Source organism: Microcebus murinus, chromosome 10, assembly GCF_040939455.1.
Source record: "Microcebus murinus isolate Inina chromosome 10, M.murinus_Inina_mat1.0, whole genome shotgun sequence".
Taxonomy (NCBI): Eukaryota; Metazoa; Chordata; class Mammalia; order Primates; family Cheirogaleidae; genus Microcebus; species Microcebus murinus.
In genome coordinates this window covers 32,430,683-32,451,810 of record NC_134113.1, presented here as the reverse complement: position 1 = coordinate 32,451,810, position 21,128 = coordinate 32,430,683, and the positions used below count along the sequence as shown (strand labels likewise).

Below are 21,128 nucleotides of genomic sequence, written 5' to 3'. Positions count from 1 at the left end.
ATACAGATCAAGTGGTTTTGCCCAATGTCATGTAGCTGGAGGAAGGAAGCAAGTTGCAAAGTTGCCACCGTAGTGGGGCTTGGATTGCTGAAGACAGAAGCTTTAACATTTGCTGCCATAACTAGAGAAGGAAATATGGAGCCTTAGACATTTCTCCCAGAGAGTTTCAAGATGGCAACTCAGAGTATCTGAGTGGCCAACTCCAATGGTCTCCTTCTGATGTTTAGTGGTGTTAAAATTTTTTTTCCTAGTGCCTTGCTTGTATGCAGTCCCACATCTTTTGCAGATGCAAAGCAAGTAATCACAATCAAAGACTGTTGACCAACTAACTTTATCCCCTTAAAGTTCTGTAAGGTTGATCTTCTTTGTGGTTTGAACACAGTAGGCTGTGAGTGGTGGTAGGCACACACTCCACAGAAATGGGCTATATCCCTTCCTTATACATGCAGCTTTTAAATTATTGTAATTTCACATTGAATGCAAGTAGAATGATTAACAGTCTTTAAGACAGCCCAAATAAAATAGCTAAGGGACTAGATTTGCTTGTAGGATGGACAGGTGAAAAATAAAAAAGGTCAAACACAACTTAAAAGTAATTACCCTTCCTGAAATGGGGTCCAAAATCTTTGATAAGATGTCATCAAAAAATCAACTAAATGCACTCAAAGTAGGACAATTCCTTTTCTAGTAGCAAACACTCATAGAGTTTATTGGAACTCCCTATATTAGAAGACAAGTGTGATGTTTCTATGTCATTAAGTTTTGTCCTAGGGTTGAAATCACCACTCCAGCAGTTTCAGAGGCAGAAGATTTTCAAATATCCAAGTTGAACTGCAGAAATGGCCTTGGCAGGACTTGGAACTTATTTGGTAAATGCCAAATTTGTATTGGTATTTTTTGGTAAATATCAAATTTATTTGGTAAATGCCAAAAGGCTGAAGTCAGACTCAAGTTGTAGAAACCAACATTGTGTGTAGATTGGGTTGTTCCATGGGAGCTGTGCAATTTCCTGACACCAACATTATCATCCCAGGACCTGAGGATATCTCCTGAGAAAATTCAGCATATCTCTATGAAATCTTTGTTGGATCCTTCTTTGGATCTCAAAATTGAGTGGCAGCAGTCTATATTAGAGGTAAATTGCATAACACAGAAGAGAAAACCAATCTGTGTGTTAATTCTAGAATCATCGCCCATCGTTAGAGAAATTTAGAGATTGAACTATTCAGAAGTACACAAAGCCAAGAAAGATGTTATGTGGTACAACACAGTTTATTATATTTCTCAAAGGCCTATATAAATTGTTTTGTATGCAGACATGTTTTCCTATACAATTCTTTTCCCCCTGAGGCTTGCTACATTTTGTGTAATAGCTTGAGAATAGTAAAGCTCTCCACATTTGCCTCACATTTGCTCTCTTGTAATACCAATTCCTTCATTTAAAAAATTATCTTTTAAGTTACCAAAATGTTGCCTTCTTACTGAAGATGTCTCTGAAGCCCACTTTCAGTCAAAAGTTGTTTTTAGCTTTTTGAACTCTCTTACCATTTTATCTAGACTTCTCTTAGTTTCCTTAATATGTTCTACTTCTTGGAATTTTTTCTGCATGTCTTATTTCCCTTTGAATTCTGAGCTTCTTAAATGTAGAACACTTTTTAAAAAATGTTTTATCTCTTTAGTATTTAATGCAGTGTTTTTAAAAATGATAGCAAATTACTACTACCCTGATTTGAGTGTCTGTGTGTGTGTGTGTGTGTGTGTGTGTATGTGTGTGTGTGCTTTTCTTACATTGTAGAATTCTTAGACTTGGAGCTACAGAAAAATCTATTAGCCCATGAACTTTTGTATTTCTTTTCTATAAAACAGCACTCTTTAAAGCTTGCTTAAGAGCTTTCCTGCCATGACCAAGGCCTACAATGTAATCTTTGAGTTCTTTGATTGCAAAAACACAAATGAGCATACCAAACTGAACTTTGTCCACTACCAAAGCACCATAGACTCCTTTTTGTTGTTTGTTTATAACTTAAGTGAGAAGTGAAGATAATGCTACTTGTTAGTTTTGTCACAGAATAGATTAAAATATTTTATAACTCCTAAATATTTTAGGACATTTAAGAAATGCAACAGGAAAAGTAAATGTTGACCCTATGGACAGGTTAGAAGACCAATAGCAGGATTGGGTAATAAGTTTCTACCAGCAGAGATTCAGACATATAATCTGATCTAATATCAGAAGTCAGATATGGTACAGTTTTAGAAGTCACACAAAATATGGGGACAAATATTTTGTGACCTAGGCCATTTACTTGTCTTCACTCCCTCATACATATGGATGTATATGTATAAAAATAAAGATCCTGTCATTGGAACACAATGAATAAGTATTATTTACCTCTAATCATTGCTCATGGAGGCAGATAAAGTATTAGTTGTACAAACATTATTACATTTCTTCTTGGGAAGACACTGTATGGGAGTTTGTTTGTTAGTTTTCATCAACTCAAGAGAAATGCTCATTTATGAAAGAATTGATGTTGATATAAAATGACAAGTGAATTATTACACTGTAGAGCTCTTTGCTTAGAATGCATATGCTTGTGCATGTTATCAGAAATTCCTCATATTTCTAAAATGTTACTTGGACTCTGTGAAACAAACCACCAAATGTTAATGAGCTCAGTTCTCTCCCTCCAGATCTTCAGGGTAAAATCACACTTCCTCAGTGAAAACTATTCTGTGGCCTCATAGGGAAGTGGAAAAAAAGAAAAACAAATTTATACCCATCTAAATGGATGTGTCTATATTAATCTACCCCAAGGCACTAAAATGCAACACATATTTTATTTAATAGTCTATATTAAAATCCACAGTTAGAATTCAACAGTAAATTACATTCCCAAAATCATATGGGCTTGTGTCCAGCACTTAACCTCGCATCTGGAAAAACATGAAAAACATGTTGCAGTCAATTGTTCATTTGTCTGACATGTGCCACTATGTGTATCTGACTTGCTTGGCTTGCTTTTTTTAATGCTTGCCCAATTTGCTTTGCTTCTTTGCTTTGTGGAAGGCTGCACATGCCCTCGGGGCAGTATTCAATACTTTCTGATGAATAGAAAGAATGTTGCTGACATAGCAAAAGCTTCAGGAAGCCATAAAAATGGAAAGATTTTCTAAAACATTATCATTATATTTTGTACAAAAGTCTCAAATACTGATACTGATAAGAGCAAAGGTAATTGTTTTTTGCATTTCATATTTTTTTCGCTTTTATAGTCCAAGGTTGTATGTCTATTTGTAGTATGGGTGGTAACAAAGAGGAATATTATGGACACAAGACTGTCCCACAGGGTTCACAATGATGCTCATCAGGATTTATTTTCTAGTTCACTTTAACTTTATCGTAGATAGAAAATGTTTAGCATTGACAAGATGGAAGTTTTCTGCCACTGATTATAAAAATAGTAAAACTTGAGCTGAGAACGAGGAAAAAAACAGCAAACTTTTCTAATATTGATGCTAAGACAAGAAATATTTTACTTTATTTACCAACTTCCTTTTTAGAATATTATTCTTTTATGCCTTTCTAGCTTTTTTTTCTATGCACTGAAAAAGGCCTGACCAGTGTGGAACCAATAATACTAACTATATTAGGAAGAGTATAGGAGTTAACTCATGGTAAGGGAAAGTTATAACTGTGTATGCTGTTTTGAGTTGTGTCGGACAGAAAGGAATAATGATAATTATGATAATAACTAACTCAAAGGGCTTTAAAATATGCTTTGTTAAACATTGCATAAAGGTCACGAAGTAGATAAGAATATATTTATTATTATTAATATATTAAAAATAAGAAAACTAAAGTTCAGATAGTTTCTATGGTATGCTCAGTCATGATGAATAGTAAGTAGGCTATATAGGTATGATTAATGGTAGGTTAAAACATAGGTCTTCTTTCTAAATCTCTGACATTTTATGCATCCTAGTCTACACAAAGAGTTTATAAGAAAGACATAAAATTAAGTGCTTCCATGTCAAGTTAAAATTTGGTTAAATCAATAATATTAATATTAATAATGAAGAACATTAGCAATCATATGAAATGATGATATTATACATAAAGTGATTATCTTTCTTTAAAGGGGTGGCACAAGCATTTATGCACAATTAGTCTAAAAGGCAATACTATATTATTTCAAAAATATTGCCACACATGTTTGTATGGTAATACATCAGGTAAACTAACTTGAATTCAGTAGTACCAAATAAAGCATTTGAATAGATATAATGTATACATAAGCATATTTCTATATTTAAATAATGTACTCAGCATACTATTTGTTTTCCCCTTTAAGTAAGCATTGTTTTTCATATGATTGTTATTAAATTTAAAAAACAATAAGTCTGTTATATTAATAGATAAATCATTACCATTTATATATTATTTCATTCAAACATATATTAAGTTTTTGCTAGGGACCAGGCACCTGTGCTATGCACAATGACTACAATTTTTTACACCGTTTAGCTAGAACAGAAAAAAATACAGAGGAAATATGATAAATACACATGTTGTGGTTAGAAATACTATCCCCCTAGTTATTATCAAGAATTTGTAGAAACATTTTTAAGTGATTGTTTAGTCTGTGTTGCTCTGGATGCTAAATATTGCTTTAGTCATTTCTGCATTTATTGAAACCCCACTATGCACATGACATTGTGTTAGAAAGAAAAGATAAATAAGTCTATGTTCTTACAATAATGTCCAATGCAAGTTAAATGGAAAGTAAATATGCAAAAAAGTAGATCCATAAAGCTTTATGGGTATGACGTTAGAAATGTGCACAGGTTACAGTAGAAATGCAAGATATGGAAATAAGAGAATTGTCTCATCTACTTGGAGTGGATGTTTTCAGGGAATATTACATAGAGGACGTGATGGCAGCCAGGGAGTAAGATAGGGTGGGGAAGATTCCAGTGAGAAAGTACAATAAAAAAGGCAGCATGAGGAGTGTAACATTTCTGTATTATTAAGTTGATGTTTTTTCCAGTTTTCTTAAAATCTCACCACCATCTAAGCAGAGACAGTACAAATTAATCTACTACAAAGATAGTGACAAACAAAATGAATGACCTAGTTTTACACTTCTGTTTTGTAATAATTTTATTAAAATGAAAAGTAATAAGAAAATATCTTGAACCTTTTGAAGGCAAATGCCACTGTTTCATAACTGCAGTTCACAAAAGTTCTCTTTATTTTATGGGCAAAATAAAATATTTTATTCTGATATGTGAAGTTTTAGGAAATAAAATAATTGTGTATTTTTTTTAAATGCTTAAAGGTTTCCACCAAGTTATTTTCTAGATGAATTATTTAATAGAAACCAAGAATAGAGATACTATGGTGAAAAATGATTGCAGTTCTTCCTTTACTTATTTTTTATTCCAAATTCAAGAAACCAATGGAATTTAGGTATTCTCATGTTGATTTTGATGCCAAGGGGTGAAACTGAGCTGGACTTTGTATTAAGTATTACAAAACATGGATTCTTTCTTGTAACTTCAAATTTTCTAGAATCAAGATATATGTTAATAAAACTATATGCAAGATTCAAATAGAATACATTATTCTGTTATTTGTAGCCACTTGAATCAGTAACTATATTTCTTTCATTCACAACTTCCTAACAATGGCTATAACGTTTACATAGCTTGAAGTTTACAAAGATAATTGTCAAACATTTTTGATTCTTGTTTATTCCAGTCAAAAAGTAAGAGTTGAGTTAGGTACCTTAAAGGTCATTTGTATGTTAAAAAATTGAGAAATATTTTTCCATGTCTTTAAAATTCTTACTGAATGAACATGTATAATATGTATTAATAAAGCACCTCCACATATTATCTTGTATCTAATACCTGTAAATGTTCTTCTGTATTTACTATTATTAAATATATGTAAAGTTTTAACTGTAACAGTGCAGAGAGAAAAAGATTAAATGACTATCATGCCTTAATAACAGTGGTAGGATTTGTTTCATATAATTTTGGATGGTTGTTACTTCCTTCTTTACTCTCTTCTATATTTCCTGCTTTTAAATATGCATAAAACATATTTAGAACATTACATATGTAAAGAAAACTGAAATTCTACATACATCATATTGTCAAATTTATGCAAAAAATGTGGGGCAAAAATACTTAGAAGGGACTATTTCTAAAGGTAATAATTGATTATGTTTTTGTTCTGAGCCCAATGGTGTTTAAATTCTTCTTTTCCTTTTCATATTTTATAAAATTACTAATCATATGTTAGTTTTATAGAAGGTACCATTTTCATTTATATAGAGACTTAAAAACTGTACTATGATATCTGAATAGACAACTTATGCCATAGACTTGTACATCATAGAACATGAATGAGAAATAAATTCAGGTTGATTAGAGGTGATAATTCAGATATAAAAAGGAAAATGTCATTAACCATCCTACAAACTAATTCTGGTGAAATTGAAACAGTCATTTCTATAATTAAATGGCCAAATGGGAAGCCATAAGTATCTGTGGCCTAGAGATATTTATAGAAATGGTAAAATTCACATTAAAAATATATTTTAAAATCCAAATTCTCTTTTAAGTCATCAAATTTTAAAAATTTCCTGTACATGAATTTATATTTTTAATTATCAGACTCTTACACTTATTATTAATTCTAGTTATATTAACAGCTATATCACAATGTTGATTTATTTAGTTTAACCTCATAGGAAAATAGAATCAAAACTTTGTCTTTTCCTCCTGTTACAGATTTTTTAAAGTAGATTATCAAGTGATTTTTATAAAAAAGTAAATGAATTTTAAAATAGACATATTAATCTAGATTTATTACCAAGTCTTTAAACATAATTTTTATAACAACCTTTCTCTTCTTTTTCATTCCCCCATGATATAAATTACTTTATTGATTAGGAAGTTATGGCCTGAGTGCATAATGAAAATCTGTAATGAAAAACTCATTGTAGAAAGAAATTAATAATTTCAACAGTGAAAATCAATTTTTCTGTATTCAATGTTCTAATCTATTTTGCATTATTTCCCATGTGTAACTGAAACATCACTGATTCATGGAATTATGTAGATAATCAATTAAAATGAAAGAATTACATAAAATACATTTCTCCAAGGCTAACCTATAGCAGTCTCATACTAAAATACTTATATTTCTATATTCAATAGCTAAAGATGTCAGCAGAGAATTAAACAGTTTTTCAAATTTATTCATTGTTGAGAAATTCATGGAACAATATTTCCATATGTTGTTTCAACTATTATATAATTTATGAAAAAACAGGCTGGTATTAAATCAGTAAATATGAAAAGTCCATTTTCAAATCAAAAGTTTAGCTTATTATATATATCTCAAACTAGAAGCAGTACAATTAATCAAGGTGTGTGCCTAAACTAACGACACAGTTTTGCCATCTTAATGGCAGCTTGTTTATGCCAGCAATGAAGAAGCCTGGAGATCCAGTGGCTATGAAATCTAAAAAGGTGTTTTCCACAGCTTGTTGAGAATTAAATATTTTTCCTTGCAAGAAGTAGTCTAAAGCCTGGAAGAAGCAAGGTCAGTTGGTGCAAGGTCTGGTGAATATAGTAGATGACAGAGAATTTCCAAGTCCAGCTTCTGTAGTTTGAGCAGCATTGCTTTTTGTGACATGTGGTCTTGCAAGAAGATTGATCTGTCCCCATTGACCAATCTTGGATGCTTAATTGCAAGCATCCTCATCATTTCATCCAATTGGTTGCAGTAGACATCTGCTGTAATCTATTTGCCAGGTTTCATGAAGCTGTACTGGATAATACCAGCACTAGGCCACCAAAGAGACACTATGAGCTTTTTTTGATGAATATTCAGCTTTGGGCTATATTTAAGACTTCATCTTTATCCAGCAATTGTGCCAAATGCTTGTGATTGTCAAAAAGAATCCATTTTTCATCACACATAACAATACGGTGTAGAAATGATTCACCTTTATGTCATGACAGCAAGAAAGGCAAGCTTCCACATGATTTCTCTTCTGACACTCCTTTAGTTCATGTGGAACCCATCTATCCAGCTTCTTTACCTTGCCTATTTATTTAAAATGGTTAATATTGTTGGAATAGTAATATCAAACTTTTCTGCTAATTCAGAGATAGGTTAAGCTGGTTTTGCTTCAACTACAGCTTTCAGTTCATCATTATTCACCTATGTCTCAGGTCACCCACATGGCTCATTTTCAAGATTAAAATCACCAGAATGGAACTTCTCAAACCATCAACATACCATGCGTTCATTAGTTACTTCCTTCCCAAACACTTTGTTGATATTTTGAGTTGTCTGCGCTGCATTAGTTCCATGATGGAACTCAAATTCGAAAATAACACAAAATTTTTACTTATCCACGGTTTCACAAAAATTGCTCTAAAAAAATGCGCAAGATACTCACAAGTCAAACCATGCACTTGAAAGAATGAGAGTGTACCTTCACGATAAAATATAACAAGTGTCAAAGTGAAATGTCAGAGATATCAACTGTCAAACTTAGTACTTAAGGAAATCGGACATTCCATACTTAATAACCTAATAATAAAAGCTAAGAAAATGCACTAGAATTCTAAATTTTGGGGGGAACTTATGATGTGGGCACTGTGCTTCGGACTTTCTACATGCATTATCTATTTTAATCCTATAACTCCAATAAGTAAACATTATCATATTTATTCTTTTTCTCAAGGAAAAAAAATGAGAATTTAGGGGATGTTTAATTAACTTGTCCAGGGTCTCATAGCTGTGGGGATCCAATCCAAAGGTGTATTTGACTTATAGACTATGCTCTTAGACCTTATGGTCTGTTGTCTTTCTTCAGATAGTAAAACTTATTCATTAACAATTTAACCCTAATGCTTAGGGTTCCATATACATGCATATATGTTTTTACCCTGCCAAATATCCTATACTAGTCAATGTACAATAATAAATTGGAGGAATACTTCTTATAATACTATAGATACATTTTATAGTTGTGATGGCATATTTATGTCACTGGTCCTGAAATTTCATATTTTTGCCAATATAAAAATACAAACAAATGCTTTAATAAATAAAGTGTCCAAGTCACACTCATAAGGAGTGGGGATAGAAAATAAGAATAATTTTTTATTTATTTTTGAATTACACAGCATGTGAGAAAATATGAAAAATAGAAGCAGTTGTATGTCCTCTACTACTCCCATACTTGTAGTTCCTACTACACATAACCATTTCCCTCAAAATTTAATTTCTCAGGACCTTTTCTGCATACATCCCACAAACATACTCTTGTTTAAAAATAACACATATAAATTGAACCATATTATGTGTATTGTTCTGTGTCTTTTTGTCTTTTAACATGTCTTGGAAATCTCTCCATGCCAGCACAAATAGGTATACTTCATTTTTTTAAATTGCTGAATAATTTAAATTTCCACTTGAAACATGTATTTATTTAATCTTCTCCCTATAAATAAATGTACATGTAAGTTAGTTTCAAATGTACTGTATTGCAAAAGTGCTACAATTAAAATTCTTGGCAGGTGTAGTGGCTTCTGCCTGTAATTGCAGCATTTTGGTAGCCCAAGGTGGGAGGATTGCTTGAGGCCAGGAAATTGAGACCAACTTGAGCAATATAGTGAGACCCCATCTCTACAAAAAATAGAACTATCAGTTGGGTGTGGTGGTGCCTGCTGTAGTCCCAGCTACCTGGGAGGCTGAGGCAGAAAGATTGTCTGAGACCAGGAGTTTCAACTTGCAGTGAGCTCTGAGGAGCCACTGCACTCTAGCAACAGAATGAGACCCTGTCTCAAACCAAACAAAATAAACTAAAGAAAAAAAATTCTTATAATATACCTTTGTGCATAATTTTTGGATATATTCCTGTAAGTAAAATTGCTGGGTCAAAGACCAATTGTTTTATGACAGATACCACCAACTTCCTTTAATCTTCTAATATATGTCTTGTGTTTTGGGTGTAACACTATTATAAGTTGTTCAGTGTTTATTGTCAGCATCTCCAATAGATCTCCTCCCAAGAAATTTAAGCAGATCTGAGATATTGCTGTTGACAACTTAGTTAAGCAAGCTTTCTTAGCTTTTCCAATCTGTGTGTCTGTAATTGCTTCAGAGTCCAGAGCATTACTAAAAGCAATCTTTTTCAATTAAAACAGCAATAGCGAAACATCTGTATATGAGGTGCCATTTACTAAACGAAAGGTAATCCTCATAGAAAATATTCATGGGGAGGAAAGGTGGGGTGGGACTGGCAGGCCAGTGGACAGTCAAGAGGGCCCAGCTGGAGTGGGTGTGGGGGTGGAGAAAGAAAATAAAAAGAAAATATACATGCTTCAATTTGCATTGGATTTCTAAGATCATTGTTAACCAGTTCTCAGTATACTATAAATGAATATCACCACATTCTTTTTTAAAAAAGTAATAAAACATAGCTATAATGAGCCATTATTAGGAAAACTTCAGGAAATAAAGGATTAATCACAATGACACTACACCTTACTTCATAAGCAATTGGAACAGACAGTGTCATAATGGAAGAGGAAAAGGCTGCATGGAGACCTGTGGAAGCATATTTGTGAATATTTTCCTGGCTTATTGGCTCTCCTGATGCTAAGCATTAAAAAACATCTGCTGTATTCCATGTATCCTCACAAACAATGGCTGTGATAAAGTTGAAATATCCTAGCATGAAGCATTATTTAAAGATAATTAGACATTTTTTTATTTTTAAATAATTTTGTTAAGCTATCATTTTGAAAATTATAATTTAGAAAATCACTGGTTTCTCATTCATGCTTCATTGGATACTCTAATATTTAATATTTACTTACATCATATATTATAGTAGAATATACTATATTTCTGGCCCAGAAACAGACTAGAAACATTTATTTTAATATATGCATGACTTTTATGAAATTCATATGATCAAAAGCATTAACATAAAATATAGGAAATTACATACTACACATTTTAACTATTTTCTATTTGATTAGGAATTGTGATCCAGTTTAAATATTCTGGTTATTGGGAAACTATCCATTTCAATTATTAGTCAGATTTCTGAATTTTATGTAAATACATGTAACACCAAAGTATGTTAAGAGTAATTCATTATAATTTATAAAATTATAAAACAGCTATAATATAATATAAAATAGTTATACTTTATAAAATAGCTCAGAATCTTTCAGTGCTACATGGCCCCATCATTATAACTTTTACTACAATTTTCCAGAAATATGACTAATTCTAAAGTTCATTTCACTTTGCTAAGTCATATTTAAAATAACATTGATGGTCTATAATGTGCTTATTCATTTTTCCTAGAAAAAATATTGTATATGTGTAGTAATATTTTATCATCAATGTAAAATATTATACATAGTAATAACTTACAATTAACATAATATTGGATTTTATAATTCTTCATTGATCTGAGATATTTACATTTTCCAGCCTTTGAAAGCCAGTGTATCTATTGAAGAAAGTATAAAATATATACTGTTAAAATTGTTTCAACAACTGTCTCTAGAGAATACCTTGCATCTTTCAGATCCCTCTGCCAGACTCCTCTGTGTAGTCTTTATTAAAACAAATCTGACCATGTCATTCCCAAGCATGAAACATTCCATGATTATATCTACTGACAGCAAAAAGTTCAAAATTTTTTGCATTGTTATTAAAAGCTCCTTCTCTTGCCCAAGTAATTGACAGCACTCCATCCCCAACACCATGCTGTATGTCTGCTCAAATACTCCAAACACCTCATCTCAGCAGCACAAGTGATGCTCCCACTATGAAATATTGCCTGATGTGTCAACACTTCCTGTAGGTAGAAGTAATCAGTACTTTATTTGAGTCTGGTCTATAACTTGGAACTTGTTCATCATATCACCTTTAACAGCATCTTGCCCTTATTTTTTTACACAACTTTTTAAATGATAAACTGTAGACTCATTGAAGACAAGGAATTAGGGCCAAGTCTCTCTCAGAGATGATTATCAGTAGTTTTGAATAAATATTTATTAGTTTGCCATTCGAGAACATAGACAAAATCATTTCTTTAATTAAAATTAGAGAAACCTTTAGTAGAATGTCACAGAAATATTTTTAACAATAAGACGCTTTTTTGCTATTCTGTTTACTACGTTGGATGCAAAAATTGGGTGAGATTTTGGTACTGGTGCCCGGAGATTCTGGATGTTGGGAGTAGGAGTATTCTATTAAAACAAAAGCTCTGTGGAAGGAAAAGGAATAAGTAGGGGAAGTCCACATTATAACTAGGAAATAACCTAATATTTCTCATTGCATTTTCTCATTTATCTATATTTTTATTCTAGATGTAAACATTGTACTTATTATTTATTATTTTATTGTTGCATCATTTAAACTGGAGTATTAAGCACTGTATCTTTAATTTTCTAAGTATTGTCTGCGGTGTTTAACACTGTGATGGTCAGATGACTGAAATTTATAGAAGACCTTAAACTACTGGACTAATTAAAGACAAGATAGTAAAATGCCTGATGCTTTCTTAATTGGCAATGGTATAAGCCAATATTATAGATAAGCAGCACACTGAGATTTTAGTATGATCCAGGCTGTATGTTAAAAACTTTATATGCTATAATTCTTCTAACCTTCATAATAAACTTGCTATAGGAGCCATTATTATCATTGTAATTTTACACATGTGCAAAAAAGGTTATCGAGATTAAATGATTTTTTCAAAGATGTACAAATTGTAAGTAACAGAGGTGGGATTTGAATGTAGGGAGCTAATTTCAGAGCCCATACTCTAAATCACAGCACAATCTTCCTTCTTTTAATTTGAGATGAAAGCATTTTCTTGGTTATTTCAGCATAGAATCTTATACCTCAAACCAGTTTTATTATTCTTTATGCTAGTCATAAAGAGTTTAATGACTCTGCATGTATATAATCTTTCAACTTCTTTTATATCAATAATACAGGTTGAGTATCCCTTATCTGAAATGCTTGGAACTAGAGGTGTTTTGGATTTTGGATTTTTTCAGATTTTGAAATGTTGGTATTATATTTACCAATTCTGCATCCTTAATCCAAAAATTCAAAATCTGAAATGTTCCAATGAGCATTTAACACTTAAAATGTTTCAGATTTTAGAGTATTTTGGTTTTTGAATTTTCAGATTAGGGATATTCAATCTATACCACACAGTTCTATATAGCATTAGAGTCAAACAATCAATATAATAACTCAATAGATTAAAAGTGTTCACCAGCCCTGTTAGACTTTGTCATAGTTTAAGGCAAATGTATATGTCAATATCAAGTCAAAAAAGAGGTGAAAAGTAGGGTGAGCCATGGGAAAGAAAGGAGTATAGCCAGTTCAAGCATGGAACTGCTATTGCTTATGAGAATAGCTATAATAGAAAGGCCGTTGACACAATGCTGATTTTATTATGCTATTTAAATGGCATATATATATATATATATATACACACACACACACAAACTACTTTAAACTACTTGGACAAAGATCTAGCCTGCTAAAAACCAGCAGAGTGGAATCTTTTAACAGTATCAGAATTCAAACTTCCCCTTCAGCTTCTTTCCTTAATCACAATTTCCTCCCTTAAAAAGTGTCAGGAGGCTGCATCTCAAAAGGAAAGTAGAGAGGAAAGCCTGCTTAAATATTTCTTGAAGATTTTAAATTAATTTATTATTTTCTTGAGATTAATTTTTTTCAGCGAGAAGGGAGCCACTTGTCTAATTTAATGTTGTTGCCCATAGGCATATTAGTGATGACACTTTATTTACACCTAATGAGGAACTTTACAGGATAGATGTATTTCAATTAGATTCTGGCTTGGAGTTTTCTCTTTATTCATTGATGAATGTGTGCAACTCATAAACATTAAAAAGGACTGTGACAGTATAATGATTACAGAATAGAAAGTATCTAGGGGTTAATTTTAATTGCATATAACTGTATTTGGATGGATAGTATAGAAACAACTATTTAATGATAATCACCAAATTCCTTAATTACAAGTAGTAATTGACTTGGGCAAACGTTTGTTGTGGCTTTTAAAAAGTGCACAAGTACATCCAATTTCATTTTGCCTGTGTTGGAAATATCATCTTACATGAAAATAACTTGCAAAGGAAAGAAGAAAAGAAATGGCAAGAGGTGTAAATAATATGCTATTGTATAAAGAAAACAAAAGTGACTCAGAGATTTAAATAATTTGCCCAAGATCATACAACTGTTAAGTGACAGAATAAAAATTTAAATGTAGATTTGTACATCTTGAATTCTCATGCCAACTGGTTAAAAGAAAAAAATTCTTGTTTACAATTTGTGTGATGCTTGTTTCTGTAGAAATGATACTGAAGTTGAAATAAGTATGATTGTGGAATACAAAAGATTACAGCCTCTGTCAGAAATTTTCACACTGTGGACCATATATGAAATGAAGCCTGTACTATATCTTAATATTAATGAGCATGACTACCAGTACAGACTTTACTACATAGGATAAATAAAAAAGTTCACTGGTACCAAAGACTTTTTTTCATCAAAATAAATGAATATGGTATCAAGCACTTGTTGAAAAATCTGTTGAGTGTAAAGCAGGGGTCCTCAAACTTTTTAAACAGAGGGTCAGTTCACTGTCCCTAGGATCGTTGGATGACCGGACTCTAGTTAAAAAAAACTATGAACACATTCCTGTGCACACTGCACATATCTTATTTTGAAGTAAAAAAAACAAATTGGCAAAAACACCCCCATGTGGCCGTCAGGCCGTAGTTTGAGGACACCTGGTGTGAAGCATTGGATTGGTCCTGTTTCTAAATTTAAATTTCTGTTTTTATTTTTAGAGACAGGGTCTTGCTATGTTGCCCAGGCTGGACAAAAACTCTGGTCAAGCCATCCTCCCACCTCAGTCTCCCGAGTAGCTGGTACTATAGTCATGTGCCACCCTGGCCAGATGAATTGGTACTTTTTAAAAGAAGGTTAAAGGAGCAAGACTGAAAATTGATTAGATGTGATAATTTCTTAACATTTCACTGCTACACTACATCACTCATTTACATTATCCATATGACATTTGAGTGTATAACATCTGATTCAGGGGAAAAGGAACCCAAGCTGTAAAATTTTTGGTGTTTCTGTTCTTAATGGTATGATTATCTCTGAGGTGGAAAGGAATGCGGTATACAGGTTTTAAGCATTTTTCACCCTATTAGAAAGGGAAAAAACAAAAACAAAAAATCATCTTAACATTAGATACATTTCTTTTAACTTGATGTCATTAAATCTATACTTATCTAACCACCTATTGTCTACTTTGACAATCAGAGGCAACATTCTGATTTCTATGTTTGTCTGCTTAAAGGAAATGTGTTCAAAATGTGTATTTTCTCTATTTCTGGTCTCTGTGAAAGATTTTTGATGGTGTATCCATATCGTACTCGGTATTATTTGAATACAGTGAGAGATATTGCTGATTATGTCCATCCATATATTTCTAGTTCAAGTGAGGTTTATATTTCTCCTTGTGAATTAAAAAATATTAACAAAGTTGTTATCAATTTCAATGTATCATGCATTTTGTTTAATGTGAGCTTGTCTCTCAGGGCCTGGTTATATCTGAAGCACTGGTTATACCTAAGCATTTAGAGTACAGGGTCAAAATTAATGAATTTTAAATGACAGTAGTATTTCTTCTAAATATGATCTTATTCAGATTTCTATAGTATATACAATGGAGTTAAATCAACTGAAGATGGGGCAAAGAACCTTTATGTTTGTGTTGGGAATCTAGGGTGCTGTGATAGGTAGACTGACTGACAAAATCTCCTGTATTATTCACCCTTCTTTGTGTGCACTCCACTTCCCAGATGACTTTGTAACTTCCCTCATCAAGAGGTGGAATCTGTTTCCCACAGAGATTTAGGCTGACTTTTTAATAGACTTTGGCTGAAACAGTGCAGAATTGATAGTGTGCAATTTTAAGCCTAGAACTCAAGAGTCTTTTCATGCTTGAACTCTACCTGGTGAAACCCTGCCCTCACTGCCACAGGAATAGACCCAAATGCCTTTGCTAGAGGTCATATGGAGTGAGGTCCTAACCATCTTAACCAAGGCCATCCTAGGGCAGCCAGCTTCTAGACAACCTAATAGCTGACCACAAACACAGGAGGAAACTAAGTGAGACCAGCCAAGCCCAGCTCAGATTGGCACAATTGCCCAGGCAACTATAGACTCATGGGGCAAACATGTTGTCTTAAGCTATTGTTAGCAGTGTTCAAAGTGTAATTTGGGTCTCCTGGGGATCCCCAACAACTTTTAAGATGAACTACAATATCAATACCACTTCCACAATGATAGTAAGACTTTGTCTTTTAATTCTCATCTGTCAAGAGTGTACAGTGGAGTTTTCCAAAGGCTACATGATGTTTAATATGAAAACAGAGTGACTACAGAAGCATGTATAAGACTCTAGCTGTTTTCTATGGAGTTGGACATTAAGGAGATTAGCAAAGTGCAGAGCAATGTTATGCTTCCTATTAATATTGATTTTATTTGAAAAATGCAGTTATTTTTCACAATAATGTATTATTTATGTTCCTAGTAATGTGTTTGCTATTATTAAAGGAAACCATAAATATTTTAAAATTTCTATTTTAGTTTCTAATACAGTAAATATCAATAGATAAAACCCACATAAACAAAGCTCTTTGGAGTCCTCAAGAATTTTGAAGAAAGTAAAGGAATACTGAGAACAAAATGTTTAAGAACTGCTGTTCTTTTTTCTTTCTGCAACATTTCTCCATTCTGAGAGTGGAGTTGTACCTAAGGAAAAATCACTATAACTTGTCATTCATGACATAATGTGTGTCTGTACAGTTCTAAAGACTTGAAACCCATAGGCACTGAATATACTTTTATTTCCCGAGCAGTATTGTGTCATTCTCAGCCTTATTATATTATAAGTGAAAAATAGGCTTATTCCATCCCCAGTATGCATTCACAAATATTTATTACTATTCATTTATTTAATCTTTAAGCAAAAATTTACTTGCCAATTTTATATAAAGCAATGGTTTCTATGGCACATAGAAACATAGAAGCTAAGAACTTTAACTTAAGAGAATGTCCACTGAAGGTTTTGTTATAATTTAATTTGAGGTTGAAAGTTTGAAGAATCTCACCATAGTTTTGATAATGATGCTTTTGGGAGGTTAAGTTGCTCATAAATTTTATCACACTTAGATTAAAAATGAAGTCATTTTGAACTGAAAATGGCTCGCAGCTCTAATGTTGTGTAAAGACATGCAACAAAAAGTGAGTGTGTGACTAGAAAGGTAGTTATTTCAACTGTATTTGAATAAAATACTTCCTTCTGCTTGGCACTTTGCTATTAAGTTTTTTGCTTAGCTTTGGGTAGCTAGAACAGTGGAAATATATTAAGTAGAAAATATAATTAAAGAGTTCTACCCGACATATAGTAAAAGAAAAAATGAATAACATACATTACAAATATTTAGGAAGATAGATTTCTGTGAATTCTAATTGTTACTGGACACTGTTAGACAAATTTAAAAAAAACGAGTTATGAAAATAAACTCAGTACTCATGGATTGAAATTTAGGTTTGAAAATCTCCTCCTACTTCTCTCAAAAAACAGCCTATTATGAATTGAATCTTTTTGTAATGGCATTTTCATATTAATTTTTTTGAAAAAATAATACAGTGCAGGTAGCATTTTAAGGTAAAAAAAGGATTTATATTAAAAATGATAGCATGTGAATGTTATAAAACTAGTGTTTATAGATGATTCTGGATGATTTAAACCAATATAAAAGTGTCAGTCTCCAAATTTAGTCAACAAAAGCTTTTGAAATTTTTATGCTAGGAAGTGTCAATAACAGCTGCTTGACATATATATCCTCCACATGGGTAAAGAGAAGACTTGTGCATATGTCTATCCAATTTTAACCCCCCTTTTCAATTACTCTGTATGGGTAACTTCATTAAAGAGCCTGAATTCACATTCTGTAAATGGCCTGCTTAGTTAAATAGTATGTATTAATGATAATTTCGTTATATTACAACAAAAGTAATATTGTGTGCTTGAGGAGTCTAAAAGATTAGAAGAGGAACATAAATTATACTTTTTATTTTCTTCAAAGTCAATCAAAAATCACACCCATTTTCTCTGTTGACAGGGCCTAATAGTTTAGTGAGATTAATGTGTTAAGGGCCTAGCTTCAGGGAAGAGAAAGAAGTAACAGAAACATATCAGAATAATGGAAAGAAAAGATTGGAGACTTGTAAGGCAGGAAAGTAGTTTGAAATAAAATTTTAGTAGAGGTCAGTGATTGAAGTTAAGTCAAAGGAGAAAAATAACACTATTTATACTGCCTGTAAAATGTGAAGAATCTTTAGAAATTAGAGCTTTTAGCATCTTTAGAAATCAAAAACTAGTTTTTTTTTGTTTTGTTTTGTTTTTGCTTCAAGCCAGCATATTGGATTGGTATAGCCAGAGTAACTTTCTCTATGGAAAAATAAAAACAAGTAAAATTTGCGTATACATATATGTATATATTTATGCTTTATAAGAATCTATGATCTGGCATGAAAGAAAAAAAATCTGCAAAGACTACTATCAAAGTAAAAGCAGGAATCCTGAGAGGTAAGTAATCCCCAAAGCCAGCTTTCAGTGTGAGAATTCCTACCAAATCTTAGAATGCTATAGATTCTACATTGACTGCTTCACGCGGAACAAAGTGAGGAGATAAACCTTGTGGCCTACCCATTGTGGAAGTATAATAGAAGACATTGTCTCTCCTCATAAAATGGGAAATGAACCTCATTTGAAATGAACTCTTTTTCAGGTTAAAAAGAGTCTAAAAGGAAATATACAGTCCTTAGTGCTTCTTGTAGAAAAACAAAAACAAAACTAAGACAATTAAAAATTAAAATTAATCCTTACTAAAGATCTGAGCTGTGAATCAATTCATGCTATTTTTAATACAAAATAGTAAAGATTAAAATTATAAAAATAGATTAATTTAAAAGAAATTATAAATATAGATCAAATCAGTGAACTGGACATAGATTCAAAGCATTAAGAAGAAATGAAATTATATGAAAACAATTAAGAGACATGGAAGATAAAGAAACACGAAAGAGGTTACATTAAAGGAGATACTGACCAAAAAACAACCACGCTCAGTTTCAAGAGGGCCAACAATTCTAAAGTGGGATACATAAAAATACACCCAATCATGTCATAACCACTTTCAGAATACCAAAGATCAGGAGAAGATTTTAAAAGAAGCAAAGAGAAATAGCGAATTATCTACACCAATATAAGAATTAGACTAACAATTGACTTTCCATTAATAAATGGAAGCCAGAAAACAATAGAATAAAATATTCAATGGTACAAGAAAAATTACTGACAATCTAGACTCATAGCTCATGAAAATTATTTTTTTAAGATTGAAAGCAAAATACAAACACTCTCAAAGAAAAATGGGCAAACCCTTATTAAAGAAATTTCTAAAGAATATACTTCTAGCAGATAGATAAGATGCAAGTTCTGAAAAGAAGAAATGGTGGGAAAAAAAGTAGCAAGTATTTGAGTAAATCTAATATAACTATCTTACAATAATAATAATTTATAACTCATAGATTAATAAGATATAACAAAAATACTCATTAACACAAGAATCCAGAAGGCTCATGGGAATTAAAACAGCCTAATGTATTTGTATTTTAGTAGAAAGTTAAAAATAATAACATGTGTATATGTGTCTGCACATGTGTGTGAACTCTCTAGGAGATGCTTTAATTGTATTAGTTGTATTAGAATATTTTATTTTTGTTCTGTGTCCTTATTTTCTTTAGAGAGTACATTTCCAGGTTCTAATGAAAATATAAAGTTACATGTTTTGTACTCAGAAATTTCCAAAAAACTTCTAGAGATTTTTGTGAAAGTAGCACTATAGAACAAATAGAATTGTGTACATAAAACTAATGAGAAAATACCCTCTATTTAGGCATGTGGAGTTACTCCAAAAGAATTTTCCTTATAGAATATTTTTAATAATGTATAAAAATATTTGTAGACCCTCAGAATACTACCGTGGATGACACCCAGTCTCACCTTAAGAAAGATGATGTCATAATCTGTCCTGCACAGAAACCATTGGCACCCTGGAAAAAAGAAATTCCAATATTACTAATAAAATCTATTGGCTCATTATGGATAAAAAATAAAATAAAAAGTATTCTAGACAATTTGCTATTTTCAGTCAAATTGCATTATGCTTATATTAATTAAATGTTTCTAAATTGATAGAATAATATAGAATAAGCATTTTAACATACTTTATCAGTATATACAAGATATATCACAGAATATTTCTATTAAGTTAAATTTCTCATTAAGAATAGTCAAATTAAATGTTTGAATTATATCTTATATAACATAATACAAAATTAAATATATATAATTTTCTTTTAACCTGACCATTGATTTTATCTGTGCTAGTAAATAAATTAAATGTATTTCATAATATTCCACTTAAACATAGGATTACTTGCCCTAAGAAAATAACTTCAGTTAATATTATTGAGGTTCACTTCACCTAAAAAGTGCACAACCAAGTTTGTTACACATTTATCCATGCTATTGACTTTTCTATCACATATAAAGGGTTACAACATTCAAGAGTTGGTTCCTGCTACAATATTATAAATTAATTACTTGGAACAAAGTTTGCTATTGAATGTCTGCCAGACTATATCAACAAGCATATTGAGAAGGAAACTGTGCAGGTATAATACAATAGATACGTGAAGAAATTCTCTAAACATAACATGCCTTTAAAATCATGTGTATTGGCCAGGTGCAGTGGCTCATGCCTGTAATCCTAGCACTCTGGGCGGCCGAGGCAGGTGGATTGCTCAAGGTCAGGAGTTCAAAACCAGCCTGAGCAAAAGCGAGACCTCGTCTCTACTATAAATAAAAAGAAAT

General features: G+C 31.9%; 1 protein-coding gene and 1 long non-coding RNA gene across 4 annotated transcripts in view; one reads left to right on the top strand and one right to left on the bottom strand.

The window, feature by feature from the left end:
* The window catches only part of MGAT4C (MGAT4 family member C), a 678,972-nt gene that overhangs the window by 19,943 nt on the left and 637,901 nt on the right, over positions 1 to 21,128 (bottom strand). For 2 of the 3 annotated variants that reach the window (XM_012745562.2, XM_012745559.3), the window contains one exon: positions 20,256 to 20,305. Coding sequence is in view for 1 of the 3 variants with exons in the window: in XM_076007127.1 (XP_075863242.1) it covers positions 11,629 to 11,823 (195 nt within the window). In the remaining 2 variants the exon portion in view is untranslated. Of the gene's footprint in view, positions 1 to 11,628; positions 13,516 to 20,255; positions 20,306 to 21,128 lie in introns of those variants that run through there. The other variant, XM_076007127.1, reaches the window with a different exon arrangement.
* LOC105858013 (uncharacterized) overlaps positions 1 to 21,128 on the top strand; it is a 104,804-nt gene that overhangs the window by 69,107 nt on the left and 14,569 nt on the right. The window lies entirely within an intron of this gene.